The 17,435-nt window shown below is 33.0% G+C and overlaps 2 protein-coding genes across 6 annotated transcripts; both read right to left on the bottom strand.

Annotated features, from left to right (window-relative positions):
• Window positions 1-1,529: 1,529 nt before the first annotated feature.
• Window positions 1,530-3,484, bottom strand: LOC107953320 (guanine nucleotide-binding protein subunit beta-like protein). Its single transcript, XM_016888592.2, has 2 exons — window positions 2,406-3,484; window positions 1,530-1,754 (listed from the first exon to the last, which is right to left on the bottom strand). Exons 1-2 carry the CDS (start codon window positions 3,285-3,287, stop codon window positions 1,653-1,655), a joined length of 984 nt encoding a protein of 327 aa, XP_016744081.2. The 5' UTR covers window positions 3,288-3,484; the 3' UTR covers window positions 1,530-1,652.
• A 10,468-nt stretch (window positions 3,485-13,952) lies between these two features.
• LOC107953319 (protein REVEILLE 7) lies at window positions 13,953-17,214 on the bottom strand. 5 transcript variants are annotated; one of them, XM_016888582.2, is made up of 7 exons: window positions 16,985-17,214; window positions 16,684-16,749; window positions 16,054-16,170; window positions 15,817-15,928; window positions 15,666-15,727; window positions 15,059-15,478; window positions 13,953-14,963 (listed from the first exon to the last, which is right to left on the bottom strand). In XM_016888582.2, the coding sequence occupies exons 2-7, from the start codon at window positions 16,693-16,695 to the stop codon at window positions 14,706-14,708; spliced, it is 981 nt and encodes a 326-aa protein (XP_016744071.1). In that variant the 5' UTR covers window positions 16,696-16,749; window positions 16,985-17,214; the 3' UTR covers window positions 13,953-14,705. The 5 variants fall into 5 exon arrangements, with proteins under 5 accessions (XP_016744071.1, XP_016744073.1, XP_016744076.1 ...); XM_016888584.2 differs by having other exon boundaries at window positions 17,009-17,201; XM_016888587.2 differs by lacking the exon at window positions 16,054-16,170 and having other exon boundaries at window positions 16,985-17,201.
• Window positions 17,215-17,435: the final 221 nt, after the last annotated feature.

Genomic DNA, 17,435 nt, shown 5'->3' with positions numbered 1-17,435 from the left:
ACTCGATTCAATCAAACACTCACCCCTACACTTGCTTTTATGCATGTTTTTTTTTTCTTTTCTCTCATCAAAACAAAAATTCATGCACGGCACAACAAAGTGATAAATACAATTTTTTTCTTCTCCTACACAACATGAACTTTTTACGAGTATAAAATTGTTTTATTTATTTTTTCTACACTCTTCTTGCATGAGAACTTCTCTTAAGAATTCTCATCTAGGGGCAAAATATAGATACTCAATTTTGGCTATTAACATTTTATCTCTTCCTTAAGATAAACAATATTATATTTTAGGAAATCATGCTACCAAGTGTGGAACAATTGGCATTGTTGTTTCACCTATTATTTATTCTAGAGCAACAATTCTTGTTTAGAATAATAGTTATTGTGAAAAGTTGTTCAAGAATAATTATGTTCAGAATAGGGCTTTAGTTAGAACAGTTGTCATCTAATGTCATTAATTGAGAACTACTTTTGTTGAGAACAACTAAAGTTCAGTACAAATCATGTTTAGAGTAATGGCGTTTCAAGAATAGCTATGTTTAGAACAATCATTGTTTGTAACATCTTGTATTTAAACCAATTGTATTTTTTTTTTTGACGAGTCCTTACTTAGAACAAGCTCTACCAAAAAAACGCATCACCACAGAACAACTCTTATTCGAAATAATCTCTACATTGAGAACAACTCGCAATTTAGAATAAGTCAAAATAATCATTATTCGGAACATTCCCTAAAGATTTTCACATAGTACCGCTTCATAAAAATATAAGTGAAAATAACCCTGGAATATGGTAGGGTTCCAAAGAGTTTTTCCCTTCACTCTTGGGATGTTTCTTGTGACATGGACTGTTTTCTCTTCTTCCAAAAATAGGGTGAACTCTTCTTCACTATTCATACAGTTACCAACAAAAATTTTCACCGTCCCCACATAATTAATTAATTAATTAATTAATTTACTCATATTAATTAACTCCCATTTTCTAAAATATAAAATTATTCATTTCAAAAAGAGAAAAGGTAAAACCATCTACAATACTGAGTTGTAGTGTTGTGAGATAACATTTATCCCGAAAGGAGAGTCCCCTCTCTTATACCCAAGTTCGTGAAGGATCAACTTAAGTTGTGCAAATTGTTAGCCATGGTGTGTGGTTGAGCTTGTGACCTTCAATTATTGTCAAGGGTGCAAGCGGGCATGTGAAGCCGTACGAGGCATTTTCCATAAATGGACTTCATGTCCAAATTGTAAACCTATATGGCCAACCAAATGCCCAACAATGAGCGCTCATGCCTTTTGGTGATCTCATAGGCGAGAGAGTGGGCTACGAAACCCGTTCTAATCGAGGACCACTGTTGGATCCAGCCTAGCAACCACGTCGACGGAAAGGCAACACAGATTTCAGAAAAACTACACTTTAACGAGTTTTTCACATAATACTAATCTTATTATTGAATCATGACATAAAAAAGGAAGGAAGCAAAACTGAGAAAATTATACTCCATTCAATTCAAACCTAAGCCAGTAATTAAATAAACCAAACCAAATTAGAATAGAAGTGAGCAAGGCCTCAATATCCAACCATATTAAGAAAATAAACCAAAAAACCTTCCGACATTTGAAACAAAATCTTAACTCAAGACAAGCATATCTAGTAACGACCAATCCCCCAAACTCTGATTACACCATCAGTGTACCCACTAAACAAGGTGCTTCCATCGGCACTCCAGTTCAAGCTTGTGCAGTATATGACCTGCAATACATGGAAAATAATTCCATCATTTTCCTAACAATTAATGAACTCTTAAACCAAATACCAATCTAGAATTATACAAATGATTTTAAAGAAAGTTTTACATCACAACTTCAGGGCAAAAGCTTGTCAAAGTACAAATACTAACAATGGCATGCTTAGAAACAAAAAACTGAACAAAAGAAACATGAGCATTTAGGTGAATTTAATCCGACTACTACTACAGTACTTTTACCTGATTAGCAAAATAGATGCCGCAATATGTGACGAGCAAATAACTCCATATTCACAATTCATAATTCACAATTCACAAAGAAGATAAAACCTAGTAGTTATGCACTCAAGAAACAGATTCAGTACAGTTCATAAAAACAAGTAGGATATCTAACTTGATTGTCTTAATAAACAAGCTCATGGTAAAATGGAATTGACCAAGCAGCCTAGCCTAATTTCCATCTACAAGTTAAGTTCAGTTCATAAAAACAAGGAACCTATACCATCATCATAAAATCCAAAACCCAATTATTCACAATAAATCAAGTTGCACCTAAAATTTCCAACCAAAACATAGCATTCAAATTACTTATCATCTTGAATCCAAAAAGGAAAACCCATAATACAGAATAGCAAAGGATGAGAAAGCATTATTACCTTCTTCTTATTTCCGATGTCAGTGACGTCAGACTTCTCAGCCTCTGCCTTAAGATCAACCTTCAAGTCCTCCACTATGCTCTTACTCTCCAGATCCCAGATCTTGATACCCTGCTCGGTGGCGGCGCAAAGCCAGTACCTATTAGGACTAAAGCAAAGCGAGTGAATGACGGAACCTGCATCAAGACTATAAAGCTTCTTTCCTTCAGCCAAATCCCATAACAGAATCACTCCATCTTTTCCTCCACTGGCACACAAAGACCCATCAGGTGAAACCGCCACCGTATTCACATAACCGGAGTGTCCGGACAAGGTGTTACGAATCTTACAGTTGGTCAGGTTCCAAACTTTAACAGTCTTGTCCCATGAAGCTGAAACAATGGTGGGTTGGACAGTATTTGGGCTGAAACGAACGCAGCTAACCCAGTCGGTATGAGCGTCACCTTCTTGGATTGTGTATTTACATTCTCCAAGGGTATTCCAAAGCCTGATAGTTCGATCTCGAGAAGCCGAAACAATTTGACGGTTGTCAATTGAAAAGGCAACAGAGAGAACATCTTTGGTGTGGCCGACAAAACGGCGAGCTGAGGTACCGGCAGATAAGTCCCAGAGACGAAGCTCACCATCCCAGGAACCAGAGAGAGCGAACTGAGAATCGGAAGAGAGGACAACGTCTTGCACGAAGTGAGAGTGACCGGTGAGACGACGACGAGGGACACCGTAGGTCTTTTCGTCCTTGGTTAAGTGCCAAAGGATGATGGATTTGTCGCGGGAGGAAGTGACGATCATGTCGGAGTTATCGATGGGAGTAGCAATGGCTGTCACCATGTCGGTGTGGGCACGCATGGTGCCACGTAGAATCAATCCCTCAGAACCAGCCATTTTCGAACACGTTCAGGAGGAGAGGACAGCTATTAGGGTTTTGAAGGAAAACAGTGAGAGGCCGAAGAGCTCAAGAGGAGAAAACGAGTGGGTATAACAAGTATATATAGTTCCGCTTTATAGGGATTTAGGGTTTTGAAAATATGGGTTTTTTAACTCTTATCTAAATCGATTCAAAACTCATATATGACAACAGCATTTACAAAAGAATTATCTAAACCCATTTAGGTTGGTTTATATTATTTTAATATTTAATAATTTAATAATTTTTTATTTATTAAATTTTTTTATATAATAATCTTAATATTATTTTAATATTTATATTATAATAGTATTATATATTTAGTGTATATTTATTTTTTTAATGTATTCTAAATTACATAATATATAAAACTAACATAATATAAAATATTATAAACTTAAAAATGGGTTAGGTCAGGTCGAACTCAAGCCTTGAATGTTCAAGCCTGAGCCCGACCCATATTTTAAATGAGTCTATTTTTTTTTTTTGCCTAAGCCTATTTTTCGGACTTAATATTTTTATCTAAACCCTCCCAAATTTCGGGCAAATCTTCGGACCTGAGCAGATAATCCAGCCCATAAACAGGTCTAATGACAACACTATATAACTAAAACACAAGACCCACGATGTATAATGGACTTAAACTTTAGCACTTAAAAGAATCTAGAACCGACAACAACCCTAATTCTTCATTTAGTTTTTATACTTCGACAAAATTTGATATTTCGTTCTTGTATTCTAAAATTAAAAATTCAATCCTCATTTTTTTATTTGAAAATATCAGTCTAATTATTAAAATTGCAAGAATTCTATAAAAAAAACTTTAATTTAAAATTTTGATTGGGCTATGCGACATATGAAACTTGCCAGTAAAAGAATCATGAAAGTTCCTATATTAGAGTTGGATTGTCTTTCGCCCATTTACTTAAAAATAAACAAATTAGTCATTGTATGTTATAAAAAAGTGGAACTTGGCTCTTATGTTAAAAATTCCATCATTTGTGCTACTAGGTTGTGCATGTTTTAGGTTATGTATGTATGTGAATGAATGTATTTAATTATTTTATTATATATATGATAAAGTAATTTAATCAAAGTTCTGATTTCTAGATATTAGATTAGGTGTAATTTTAGGTTTTAATAAATTTTGAGATATGTAGTTAGATCATGGATTATCAACTTTACTTTACGTAGGTTTTATTTTATTTTTTAGAATTATTCATGTGAGCTAGAAATAGACTTAAGGTTTTTTAATCTAATTTTTCGGTGAAACACAGAGAACCGAGACATATCCAAAATCGATCAAGATAACGCAAACCCAACCCAACCAATAGGAAAAAGATTAATTGTGGGTTGATCACTACTGATCGATGGCAGTGACGGTGGCATCAGCGGCGACAACAATGACCCGTGGTGGTGATAACGATTTGATAGTAGATCCTTTTGATTATTTTTCTAGTCTTTTGGATTTTGAGAAACCCAAACCAAGAGATTTGGCTTTCACCATAAGACCCAAAGATAGCATGATGATATTTAAAGTGACTAAAAAAATGAGTTCATGCATATGCATGACAAGCATGTCATATAGTTGAGGAAAAGAATGTCACGTATACTTGTCATGACATTTTAATCATTCATGATTGAATCCAAAAATAAAAACCTTGCATGTTTTCTAAAAGATTGTGTGGGAGAAGGTCTCTAAACAAGACCTACGGCTTCCATCAATGGTCTCTTGTGATGACATGATAATTTGTCGGTCCTAAAGTAAGTATTGTCATGTGTATTTCACCGAGGAGATTTCCAAGGAGATTTCCTTAAAAGAGATAACTATTGTAATAGCATATGATAATTTGTCAAGTCTTAAGGTAGGTATTATCATGTGGAATTCACTAAGGAAGTTTTTTTTTTTCTGTCACGAAGATCTACTTAAGTTAGAATGATGACCAAACGAGAAATGATTACTAGTACATGTGAATACCTAAGGAATTATGTTAACGTATTAATGCTGGAAAAAATTTAGTTTAAAAACAATTTTCTGTTACAGCGAAAAATTAAAAATTTGATATCCAAGCCAATTTGTGATATTTATAGCGATAAACTTTTCTAAAAAAGTACATGTGTTTTGTACGAAACAAATCCTAGGCATTCCCGAATTTTAACCTAACAACCTTCTCAACTATTTTCGTACCACAAATCGCTTCAAGTGTGGGCTCGAACAATTATGAATCAAACACATAACCAAAAACAATTTTCTTACTTCGAGTAGGAAAGCAAATATTTTTCTTAATAGAAACTGGTAGAATTGTTATTCCTAGAAAATAAAATTTATTCTTAGAAAATAAATTTCCACTATTTTTGAACAATATCTCAAAGTTGTGTTTTTTTAGCCCTACCAATGTCATCTATTTATATAGAGAGATAGAAGAATCTCGGTTGAATTAGTAGAAAGAAATAATATTTATCTAACAGAAAAACTAGCCTCCCAGTTCTACTAGGAGTGAGGTTTCTGGGCCTTTCTTGTATTAGATCAAATTATATGTGCTTTTTGGATTTTTAACCTAGCACTTTATAATTTAATCTAACCCAATACATGTTTTTCTATTTCCTAAAATAAATTTTATTTATTAAATTAATTTAATTAGATAAATTAATTTTCCAATTAAGTAATTTTCTCAACTCAATTCTAATTACATTAAAGTCATGGCAATTTTACCGTAAAAGAATCTATGAGAAAATATATTTAATTTTCTATAGATTCACAACGACCAATTAATTTAATTTTATTTTCGAACTTCAATTATTTAATTAAATAATATTTCGAAAAACTTACATTAATTCTTAGGTAATTTCCATACTTAGTAAGAAACCACATTCATTTCCAAATGTAACTCATTTCTCCAACTTTATCATTTCAATCCATTTACGTTCATTTGATTCTACATGCAATTCATTTTTGGTTTCAACAAGCTAGCGAAGGGGCTGATTGAACATATATAATTAGGGATCAAATGATTTATACTTAAGTTCCAACATTTTTCCTATTAATTATAAACTCATTTAGTCACGAAGTCATTCCACTATAGTATCATGACTAAGCTCTCCTTAATTACATACCATTACGAAAGCTACTCGATCAGTGTTCGCCCAATGACAATGTCATAAGTGTGTTACCATCATAAGTTATCTCTAATCTCTTTGAGATAATTCTATTCTCCTAATATGATTATATTTTATCTTATGGTAACCATTACATCTTCCTTCATAAAAAATCAATTACTACCAAATAGTAATTAAGTCATTTATCACAAAGATAAACGACCTATGAGTACATTTACTTTTCATCTATCATGTAATGTCAATAAAAGGAATCATTTACCCATTTCTTGGGTTATGAATTTCACTATTGTGAATGATACTACATATTGCAGAAGTCATATACCCAACGCACTAGCTTTCGGTTCCTTATTTATTTGAACTCAAACTTTTACATAAATCAAAGTATATGAGTCAGACATATATAGTCCATCGTCCACTCAAGATTAAGATGTGCCACTTTACAAACATCACAAGTGAATAAATCCATAAACGAATTCAGGATCTATTCTTCTTCGGTCATGTCCGATGTACTGCTAGTCCAGCCAACCACATATATGTCTCTATCTTTTATGAGTCATTTGCTCCGACGCCCAAAAAAACATCTCCCCAATTGGACCTGATAAACAGAATATTATTCTTTCAATCTATTTTCTTATTTCCGATTAGACTAAGGACATGTTTAGGTTAATCTACTTATATAAGTTGTCTTTTCGTATTATGGTCCGACCACATAATATCGCTTAGTATTAATTAAACATTAAATAACTAGTGAGTCAATATTTACTTCCATTTGGCTTTGCGTGCAAAAACCATTAATGATAATATATAAAGGTTATCAATGTAATTCATAGATAATTTTATTAAATTAATTTGTTCAAAAAAATACAAGTGTATATAGACAAAAATATTACATTAAAGGAACCATATCCAATAATTAATTGGATGAAAATCCATGTTCTTACTAGTTGATTAATATTGCCCCAAGATTACTTAATTCAATGTGTGTAGAAATTATCATTGCAACGATTTATAAATGTTTTTTTAAGGTTTAATGTAAGACGCATGCATCATCTTAATGCATATTGAATGTTGCAAAAGTTTTTCAAAATATTTGTTTAACACAAAGATATTAATAAATGAACGTTTTTTTTAATTTCTATTAAAAAATGACACCAAATCATTTATTGAATATCCTTTTTGAGAACAAATTTGAATGGAAATAACTATAAGGAGTGGAAAATGAACCTCGTGATTGTCCTAAGCTATGAGAGACTCAATACGGTTCTTGATGATAATTGCCCTTCGACCAACCAAGTTAAGGCTAGAAATTGCTGGAAAGAATCTAATGATATAGCTCGTTACTATATGTTGGCAAGCATGACCAATACTCTTTACAAGCAACCAGAGAGTTGTGATTCTGCCAAAGCGATATTAGACATATTAAAGGATTGTTGGATCTGGTGCCTTGAGTGTAGTATATTTGTTTATAAACTTGTAATTTTTTCGAACAAATTGGTTAATAATACAATTCATGGATTACATTAATATACTTTGTATAATTGTCCTTATGTGATGCAAAGCAAAATGAAACAAAAATTGGCTCACTGTTGTCTAATGTTTAAACTAATACTAAGCGATATTATGTGGTCGGATCGTAATATGGAAAGAAAGCTTATATTAGTAGACGAACCTAAACATGTCCTTAATCTAATCGAAAATGAGCAAACTGATTGAAAGATTAATATGTCGTCTATCAAGTCCAATTGGGTACATACCTTATCTTGGGCATCAGAGCGAATGACTCCTAAAAAATAGAGACATAGATGTGATTGACTAAACTGGCAGAATCGGATTGGACCCAAGAAGAATAGATCATGAATTCGTTTATGGATTTAGTCACTTGTTCCGTTAAAAGTGTGACATACCTAAATCTTGAGTGGATGACAGACTATGTATGTGTAACTCGCATACTTTAATATAAGTAAAAGCTTGAGTTCGAATAGATAAGGAACCAAAAGCTAGTGTGTTGGGTGTGCGACTTCTGCAGTATGTAACATCATTCACAACAGTGGAATTCATAGCCCGAGACATGGGTAAATGATATCCTCTCATTGGCATTACATGGTTGATGAAAAGTAAATGTGGCCACGGATCTTTCGTATTTGTGATGAATGACTTAATTACTATTTGATAGTAATTTATTTTTCATGAAGGAAGTTGTAATGGTTACCATAAGATAAAATAAGATCATATTAGGAGAATGAATTTATCCTAAAGAGATTAAGGATATTCTACGAAGGTAACACACTTATGACAAGGTCATTGGACGAGCACTAATCGAGTTACTTTCGTTGAAACTTGAAATGAGCTACATGTTTAATCAAATGAACATAAATGGATAGAAATGACAAAAATAGAGAAATGAGAAACATTTGAAAATCAATGTGGTTTTCTTCAAAATGAAAATGACTTGGAAATGAATTTATGGTTTTTGAATTAAATGAAGTTCGAAAATAGAAATAAATCATTTGGTCGTAGTAAATCCATTGAATGTAAAAATATTAAATATATTTTTTCATAGATTCTTTTACGGTAAAATCGTCATGATTTTGATGCAATTAAAATTGGGTTGAGAAAATTATTTAATTGAGAAACTAATTTATTTAAGTTGTTTATTTTGAGAAATAGAAAAACAAATATCGGGTTGGATCAAATTATAAAATACTGGGTTAAAAGTCCAGGAAGTACTTGTAATTGGACCCGATATTGGAGAGGCCCAAAAACCTCTCATGTTTAAAGAGAGGGATGACAAACCCTAGTTTGTTTAACTAGGGTTTCCGCCCTACCTAATCCTAGTTAGACTAAAAGTTCATTTTTCTATTTAAATAGACTTCTACAACTCAACAAGGGTTTTACCTCTTCTCCCTATAAATAAATGACATTGGTAGCGCTAAACACATAACTTTGAGATATTGTTATTCTGCCCAAAAATAGTGAGAGTTTATTCTCTAAGTATAAATTCTATTTTTCGGAATAATAATTCTGTCAGTTTCTATTGAGAGAAGTTTTGCTTTCACACTGAAAGTAAAGTAAACTATTTTTGGTTGTGTTTGATTCAAATCGTTCGAGCCCATTCCCGAAGTAGTTCATAGTACAAGAATAACAAAGAATGTCATTCAGTTGAAATTTGGAAACAACAAGGATCCGTTTAGCCAAAAACATAGGTGCGGTGTCGGTAAAATGTTTATTGCTATAAATATCACAAATCGGCTTGGTTTTAAAAAACTTTATTTTTCGCTATATAAGAAAGTCGTTTTCAAATTAAATTTTTTCTAATAATTGGTATCAGAGCATTAAGTTTTGCTATGTTTATAGTATAAATTGAGACCAAAATTCTCTCTTCTTCGTGTGTGATTAATTTTGATAAGATGTGATATTATTGTAATTGTATGCATGTTTAGGGGAATATATGTGAATGAACATATGATATTATTTTATTATTATGTATGATAAAGTAATTTTATTAAAATTGTGATTCCTAGAAAGTTAAATGTAATTTTATTAATTTCTCGGGCATGTATAAATTAGATCATGAACTATCATCTCCACGCAGAGCTTAATTTTATTATTTTAGAATAAAATATGTAAGCCGAAAAATAAACATAGGATTTTTGTAACCTATAATTTTTTGACGGAAGTCGAAGAACTATGATGCATCCAGACCAATCGATACGATGCAAATTTGACCTGGCCAAACCAGCAAGAAACTGGCGGTGGTTCGGCACCAAGAGGTTGCCAGTGATCCGACGATGATATGTGACGTTAAGGTTCAATCACTTGCACAAGATTGAAGCATATTCAAGAGAAAATGAACTTGATTGTACAATAGTTTGTGACAAACGGATGTAACAAGCTTAAAGGAGACATGATCGAGCTTTAAAAAATCACGAATTCAATTATTTGAAGTCTTGGTTAAAAATCGAAAATCGTGGGTGCTAACATGCTTGGGATAATTTATTTAGCGTCAATGATTGATTCAACATGCATGAATAGGGAGAAATTAATTCAATTCAATCAATCCACTAAAGTTGCCAATTTTTTACTCTAGAAAATTAGTTGAATTGAGACATATTTTTGGATGGAATCTAAGTATTTTTGGATCAAGATGTCTTCTGACCGATGAAAGATCTATCTCTTATCTTCAAAATGCACTTTGAATCACCCGATTTCAAGTTTTAGAGCTCAAGTTATGACAATTTTAGTGAAGACTACGCAAGCCAAAATTTTTGAACAGAATTATTACGAGAATTACTAGTTTTGTTTTGATTCGTGTTTAAATCATATTGATTTCAAATTTAAGGCTTAATTTTGATTATGTATTAACCCAATATTGTATTTATTAATTTTTATATTTTTATATTTATTTATTTTAAATTTTAGGATATTTTGAAGTATTTTAAATTGTTTAAAAGTTTTATATTTCTTAGTTAGCAAGAAAGTTTAGTTAAACTAGAAATACTTCTTGTTTAGCCAAATTAGAAATTTAATTAAATTGTAAGTTTGTTTTTAACTATTCATTAGTTAAGGAAATTTTGATTATTTTAATAAAGCACTCTTTGGAGTATTTTATTTTGCAAGATTCAATTTTTGTTTTTATTTAAAATATTCTTTTTATTTAATCATATTCAATATTTTGGGGGAAGTTTTTCACACTTTAGGTTGCCAAGAACTCGTTTTTGGAGAGTTAGTTAAAATTGTTGATTAAATCTGTCGAGAATATTTTTCGAAGGGCTCAATCGAATATTTATTCATCTATCCATCTCCATCGATTTACCTATTCCATTTTCTACCTTTAGTTTTTGTTTCCTTTATTTACTTATTGTTTTTATTTCATTTGTCCATTATCATTCAATTAATCATCTTTTTTGTTGAATATTTCAAGTTCTAAGCATCTAGCTTGTTGCCCAAATTTAGGGTTTGGTCTAGAGCATCCCAAGTAAAAAAAAAACCGTCTTCTAAAGCTCGAAACAACTACAAATCATCTTGTGACTTTTGGGACTTGTGTGTGAGAATTGAGTTGAGATGAATTGGATAATTTAGGTTGTCGACTATAAGTGAGAAGAGGTTGAGTTAGGTTAGGTGGATGTGGTTGGTTGAAGTAAGAGGGAGAAGATGTACCAGAAGTCGATTGACACAACTATTGTTTAGTAGGCAACCAAGAACCTTGTGCAATGAGTGTTGGGAAAGCTAATGGTTGTGGATTGTCAATGATAATCAGTGCTAGATATATAAAGAGTCTAGTGATATATGAGGAAGATTTGGTGTGCTTTTGGTAGCTAAAAGTGTGCACCAATCAATATTTGATTGAAATTGGAAAAAAAATAGTTGCAAAAGAAAAATTATCTTCAAATAATTGAACATCATGAGACAATTTTCGGAGGTGGCCGGGTCAAAGCAATAATTACAATGGTAAGTTCAGAAGAAACCTAAATATACAAAAGGTTTTCTGTGTGGTTGTAATTTATTTTGTGTATGATTTTAGCCATGAATATCAAAGACACCATAAAACTCGTAGGTTTGTGTAAAGTGAGTTCTTCTATAAATAGTTTTTTTTTATATGGTGAGTCATTTTGAAGGTTTGGGGTAAGAAGATGATTAATCAAATATACGACATGATGACAGGGAAAACTACAAAAATCAGACAGAAGAGAAACATGGTTTTAAGAGGGTTTTTGTTGTTTCTAGGATGTGACAATGTTATCATTCAACTATAGCAACTCTTTGTGGCATGTATGGAGGTGATAATAAATGTTCTACATCATGAGACTAAAAATAAAGGTCAAGACTTTGAAACTCCCTTTCACCATCGGAATAAAAAGATAAAACTTTTGTTTTGAATTTTTTTTTCTACCGAAGGATGAAATTTGTAAAAAAATTGATTAAACTTCATTTTTTATTTTTGAGTGTTTATAACCAAATATATTTGTTTATCAACCAAAAAGCACAGGAGATGGTCCCATAAATCGCAAAAAAATCATTTGAGAGATTGACCATTTTGTAATGTATTTTGATAAAAATGTAAATTTATGACTTTTATTTGAGGAGCAAACATTACAAAAATAATTCTTTTTTATGTAGATAAGTGTAAAGAATTTTTATTTAAAATAAAAAAAAAGTGTGAGAATTGGGTCACTCAGTCTTTAATTCCAAAGGGAAATGGAGCTCTTGTTTGTAGCAAAATATTACCTAGGAGGGGTAAAGTTAGGCTACATATAGTGTCCATTGTTACTTGGATGGACATCAATTGCATTCTTGAAATTAGATACTTCACCAAAAAATGAAATGGAAAAAAAAATTAATTTATGTTTGGTTCTTCTTACAAAATTAGGAAACAAAAACGAGAGATTGTTTAATTGAAGGTGCATATGTTGCTAAGTTTAAAAGAAGAATTAATGGTTGCACATTAGTAGTACCAATGTGGTGAATAGGAATAATATTATTTTCTTCATTGCCTTTATATTCATTAGCATTGTCAAGAGATTAAAGATCCGCAGTGAGATGATGAGAAGTGCCAATATCTAGAATCTAAGATGGAGCACATTGTGCATTGTGAGATGCAAAATTGGCTTTGGCATCCTAATGATTATAAGGCTTGGAGCGATACACAATATAGTTTGACCATATTTATCCCAAAATTGGCACTAAAATGGGATTGAGCATTATTGGGAACTTGTGTGCGGCAAGGAACTTGTTGAGGATGAAAAAATTATGGTGATAAAAGTTCGAGCAAATTGTTGCGACGAGTATTGTGAGAATATTGAGAAGGATTGGTCTTGTGTTGTAAAATGATGGCACTGATAGGAGAAGACATTTATTTCTCCTATTGTTGGAGAAGAGTTCATCATTAAGAAGTTTTTGAAAAAGTTATTCATATTCGATATTCTGGACCTATACCCCTATTATCGGTAATAGCTAACTCATTTGTGATGATCGTGATTTTTATAGATATTCTACAACACTCTTGGCTTACTTTGTAACTTTAATAAGTTGATCACTGAAGTTGTAGATTCGTATGCGACTTTTGTTTGCATATAGAGTATATAAAAGAGCCCATGCTTTTTGTAGAGTATCAAGCAACAACAATTGTCGAGGCAATTGGGCTATCAACAGAAGCTATCATGGCTTGTTGGATGAATCGATCTTGACAGAATCAAATGCGGTAAACAAGATTTGTTTCGGTGGTTTATTGCCTTCAACATGTTTTAGTGGAGCGAGTTTGATGCCATCAAGATGGCCTTGGAGATCATGTCCATCTAACATGGTAAACTACGCTTTTCAATTCGTAAAATTGAAACTACCGTGAAGCTTAAGAAGTAATAGGGAAGTTGGTTTGAATTGGACAATTTGAATAGTTGTAGACTGGTTGTAGTTGCGTCAAACTTCAAAAGGGAGATAAAAATGATAGACTAAAGCTCATATCATTAACATTTATGAACCATGCATAAAGAACTGATTACCATTTATGTTGTTGTAAGATGACAGAAAGGGAAAAAATAATTCTGGAATCATTAATAATGTAAAGATACAAAAATTGCGGCAAAACAAGTTAGCATTCATGACATGCATATACACATGACGCCTAAGTTGCAAAAAACACAGTTTCAACTCTCTAAACATAGACGTATAGAATCAAGCCAGCAGCTCCTCCGCTTCAAATGTGTCACCTGAAGGGCCCCGATATACAGAAGCAGTTAAAAATAGTCTACGACCCATTCAAGCTTTTTGCCTAAAAATATTATCTTTGGAAAGGAACATCTCAAATAATTATTTGTCATCCTCCCACTATCTAAACTATCTTAAAAGCTTTTTGACATTTCACTATCGGAACAACATAGCTGGCCAGCTACTATGAGCATACTCGGGCTCTGTGTGTCTCCTGCCCTTCAGACACAACAGATGATGTCATATCTCTTTCTGCTAAACATCTTTTGTATGGCACAAACCCCTTAGTACATCTTTGGGGAGACATTTTTCCCTCAAGACAAGGATGTTGGCTTTCGGAATCAATGCAGTCCGAAACCCTCCTACTTACATGACTAACTGAACCAGTATTTGAACCACTACAGGATCCTTCATTTAGAATTTCTCTCTCTTTCATCCTCTCTCCAACACTAGAATCCGAGCGGTTTTGATTAAATGAAGTAATGTAACAAAAGGGTACACCTTGGTAAAAGGCCCACCATGGCAGAGGAGCATCACTGGTAGATAAGTTAGCTCTAGAAGGCATTGCATTCCAATTATCAATAACTGTACCGTGTGACAAACTCGTGTCTAAAGTGTGTTGAAGGAAATGCCTGAACTAGCATTTTATTGACAGCATCAACATCATCTCGACTGGTCTTAGATGTTTGTGACTCAAAATTTTCTGCACTTATGGAAGGTTTAGGGGAATCTTTCACCTGAACTGTTTTCCCAAAAAGCTTAATACTAGTGGAAGGTATAACAGGTGCTGCATTGCCTTCACCAAAAACAAAGTCCTTGAAATCTGCATTGAGGTTCTGGATCATACATGAAAGAAAAAGAAATTAGAGTCATAAAGGTTAGCAATAGTAGTTTACAAAATAAAGGAAGAGATTTAACACCATAATTTTACCATGGACAGAATGTTCTCCGCATCTGATTGACCAAACATTTTCACAGATGACAAAGAGGGTTTCTCTTCCTCAGCAGCCAAGTTAGAGGTTGCATAGTCAGTTTCCTTTTCAACAGGGGATGTATTGATTGACTGCAAATTTGTAGTACAAGAAGTTGGGGAAGAACATCCTTTCTGTTGCTCCAAGGCAGAAGACCCCATTGCGTCAGATAAAACTGACGTTGGTGATTTGTTGTCTTGCTCTCTGAAAAATTGGTTGGGGGATGGAGATCTCTCTGGTTGAGATGATGGTGATTTTCCTTTGACCAAATCGACAGATTTTCGGGGATATGGATGTACTGGCTTTCTTTTAGGACGAGGAGGCGGTATCACTATTGATTTAATGGAACCATCAAAGCCACCATTTGACTCTCGGACAACCTAGAACAACAATCAGAAAGTATGCATATGAGAAACAGACTGACTAGGAGAACCTGCCTATGACTATACACATTGCAAGGTAATAAAACATACAATGCATTTTCTTAATGAAGTAAATCTTGGTAATAAAAGATATAATACATTTACTTAATCAAGGAAATCTTGTAATGAACTCAAAGCAATGAACCTTAGAGAAAAACTTTTGAGCATGGCTTCGAATTTGAACTGCAGATTTAGTGCCTACATGCTCTGCATGAAAATAAGAGTAACTTAAACTGTTCAAACCATAGTGAACATGGCAAAGATAAGTAAATCAGTTCAACTCATTGTGCACTTACCTTCTATTTGGCGCCAGCCACGACCATACAACCTTAAAGCTTCAAGAAACCTCTCATGCTCTTCCTCAGTCCATTTCTCCCTCTGTTTAGTTATAGTGTAGGGTTTTCTAGCCTATTTTAACAGGAAAGAAATAAACGTGAGATATGAGCATATAGCCATGAAAAGATTAACAATAATATGTTGGAAGCAGTCTTGAAAGGAAAGTATAATTAAACAGGTAACATGAAGAATGGAACCTTGGGTGTGTGATCATGATTAAATGTGTATAACTCCTGCAACTGGTTCAATGTCATAGATTGGGGGCATATGCCAGATTTAAAAGCATTGGGCGATGTTTTGTCTTCAATTTGGTCCTACATCAGAATTTCCAATAGCAATTAAACAAGGAAAGATCTCACTTTCAAGTAACAACTGTTTGTACTAAAACCTATGATAATTCACATTGAACCATATTCACTTCCACAAAGATATATTTACGCATAAGAAGAAAACACACCATTCAGAAGAACAAGAAAAGCATGTGATTCCAAAACTTGCAATAATCCATACCGAAGTTAAGCAATCACATTGATGACAACTAATTACACCTGAGAAGAGCATTTGGCTCAAAGCAATGGATTTGAATCCTCCATCATCCCATTCGCAATATAAAAAACAAGTCTTAATATGCAAATCTATCTAGGATTGAAAAGATAAAAGAGGAAAATTCCACCGATATCAGTTTACCCTGCAAACCAAATTATACTTAAGGATTTACACTGCAAATTGTACCGTCTTATCCAATTAATCAGCTAGAGTCCATAATACAAAACACTGTGCAAGTAGAAGCCCTATAAACAACAAAACAGGTTTCTGTTTCTATATACCTGAGTATCCATCACACGGAAACGGATTTTGCTTCAAATCTTGCGAAGTGAATACTAGAATAACCCCTGCAACTCCGCAAAACCAAAACAACCACTCTTTAGTACATGTAATCTCTCTATACATAACAATAACAATAAGAACCTTTAATAATCCAACGAAGTCAACTTGCACAACCACCACTCAGAATTTTTCTTTCAAAATTAACAAGAAATTTACAAGAAGAAGAAGAAGAACTTCTCTTCTCGCCAATGAATCAGTGAAAAAATATCAAGGCAAATGAAATATTATCCACAAACGTACCAGTAAAGAAGGAAAACAAATTACTTGGAAATGAAATCTCGACTTGTGGCAGAGAAATTCCCAGTGAAAACGAAGGAAAAAAATAAAGAGTGGTACTGGTGTACTTTAAAAGCAAAAAAGGGCAAAGAAAATTCAAGGAAGACTCGAAATTAGAAGATAGATTGCAGAGAGAATGAAAGGAAAAAGGAAAGGGAAATACAGGTTTTTTTTTTTTTCAAGTTATTGGTCTTATTGGGTATAAAAGCAGGGAAAGGTGACACGTAAGATACGATTTTTTTTGAATTTTCTTTATTTTTTTCATTTCCATGGAAAATTCGAGAAGTGCTTAGAGTCTTGTGGCTGAGAACGCTCGGGTCCCTCGACACGCGGCATCTTTTACTTACACTGTCTTTTCTATTTTTTAAAAATATATTTTTTGTGGAAGATATTGAGTGATGATGAATGGATAAAT

The sequence above is a fragment of the Gossypium hirsutum genome, chromosome D07 (assembly GCF_007990345.1).
Source record: "Gossypium hirsutum isolate 1008001.06 chromosome D07, Gossypium_hirsutum_v2.1, whole genome shotgun sequence".
In the NCBI taxonomy this organism is placed as follows: domain Eukaryota; kingdom Viridiplantae; phylum Streptophyta; class Magnoliopsida; order Malvales; family Malvaceae; genus Gossypium; species Gossypium hirsutum.
Note: the sequence above shows the minus strand (reverse complement) of the source record. Positions and strands in the feature narration are given on the sequence as shown.

Coding starts and splice junctions, on each gene's coding strand:
- LOC107953319 (XM_016888582.2), bottom strand. Junction 15,728..15,816: donor TGGCTGGCGCCAAATAGAAG/GTAAGTGCACAA, acceptor ATTTTCATGCAG/AGCATGTAGGCACTAAATCT. Junction 15,479..15,665: donor CTCAAAAGTTTTTCTCTAAG/GTTCATTGCTTT, acceptor TTGTTGTTCTAG/GTTGTCCGAGAGTCAAATGG.
- LOC107953320 (XM_016888592.2), bottom strand. CDS start 3,287: ATGGCTGGTTCTGAGGGATTGATTCTACGTGGCACCATGCGTGCCCAC. Junction 1,755..2,405: donor ACATCGGAAATAAGAAGAAG/GTAATAATGCTT, acceptor CATGTATTGCAG/GTCATATACTGCACAAGCTT.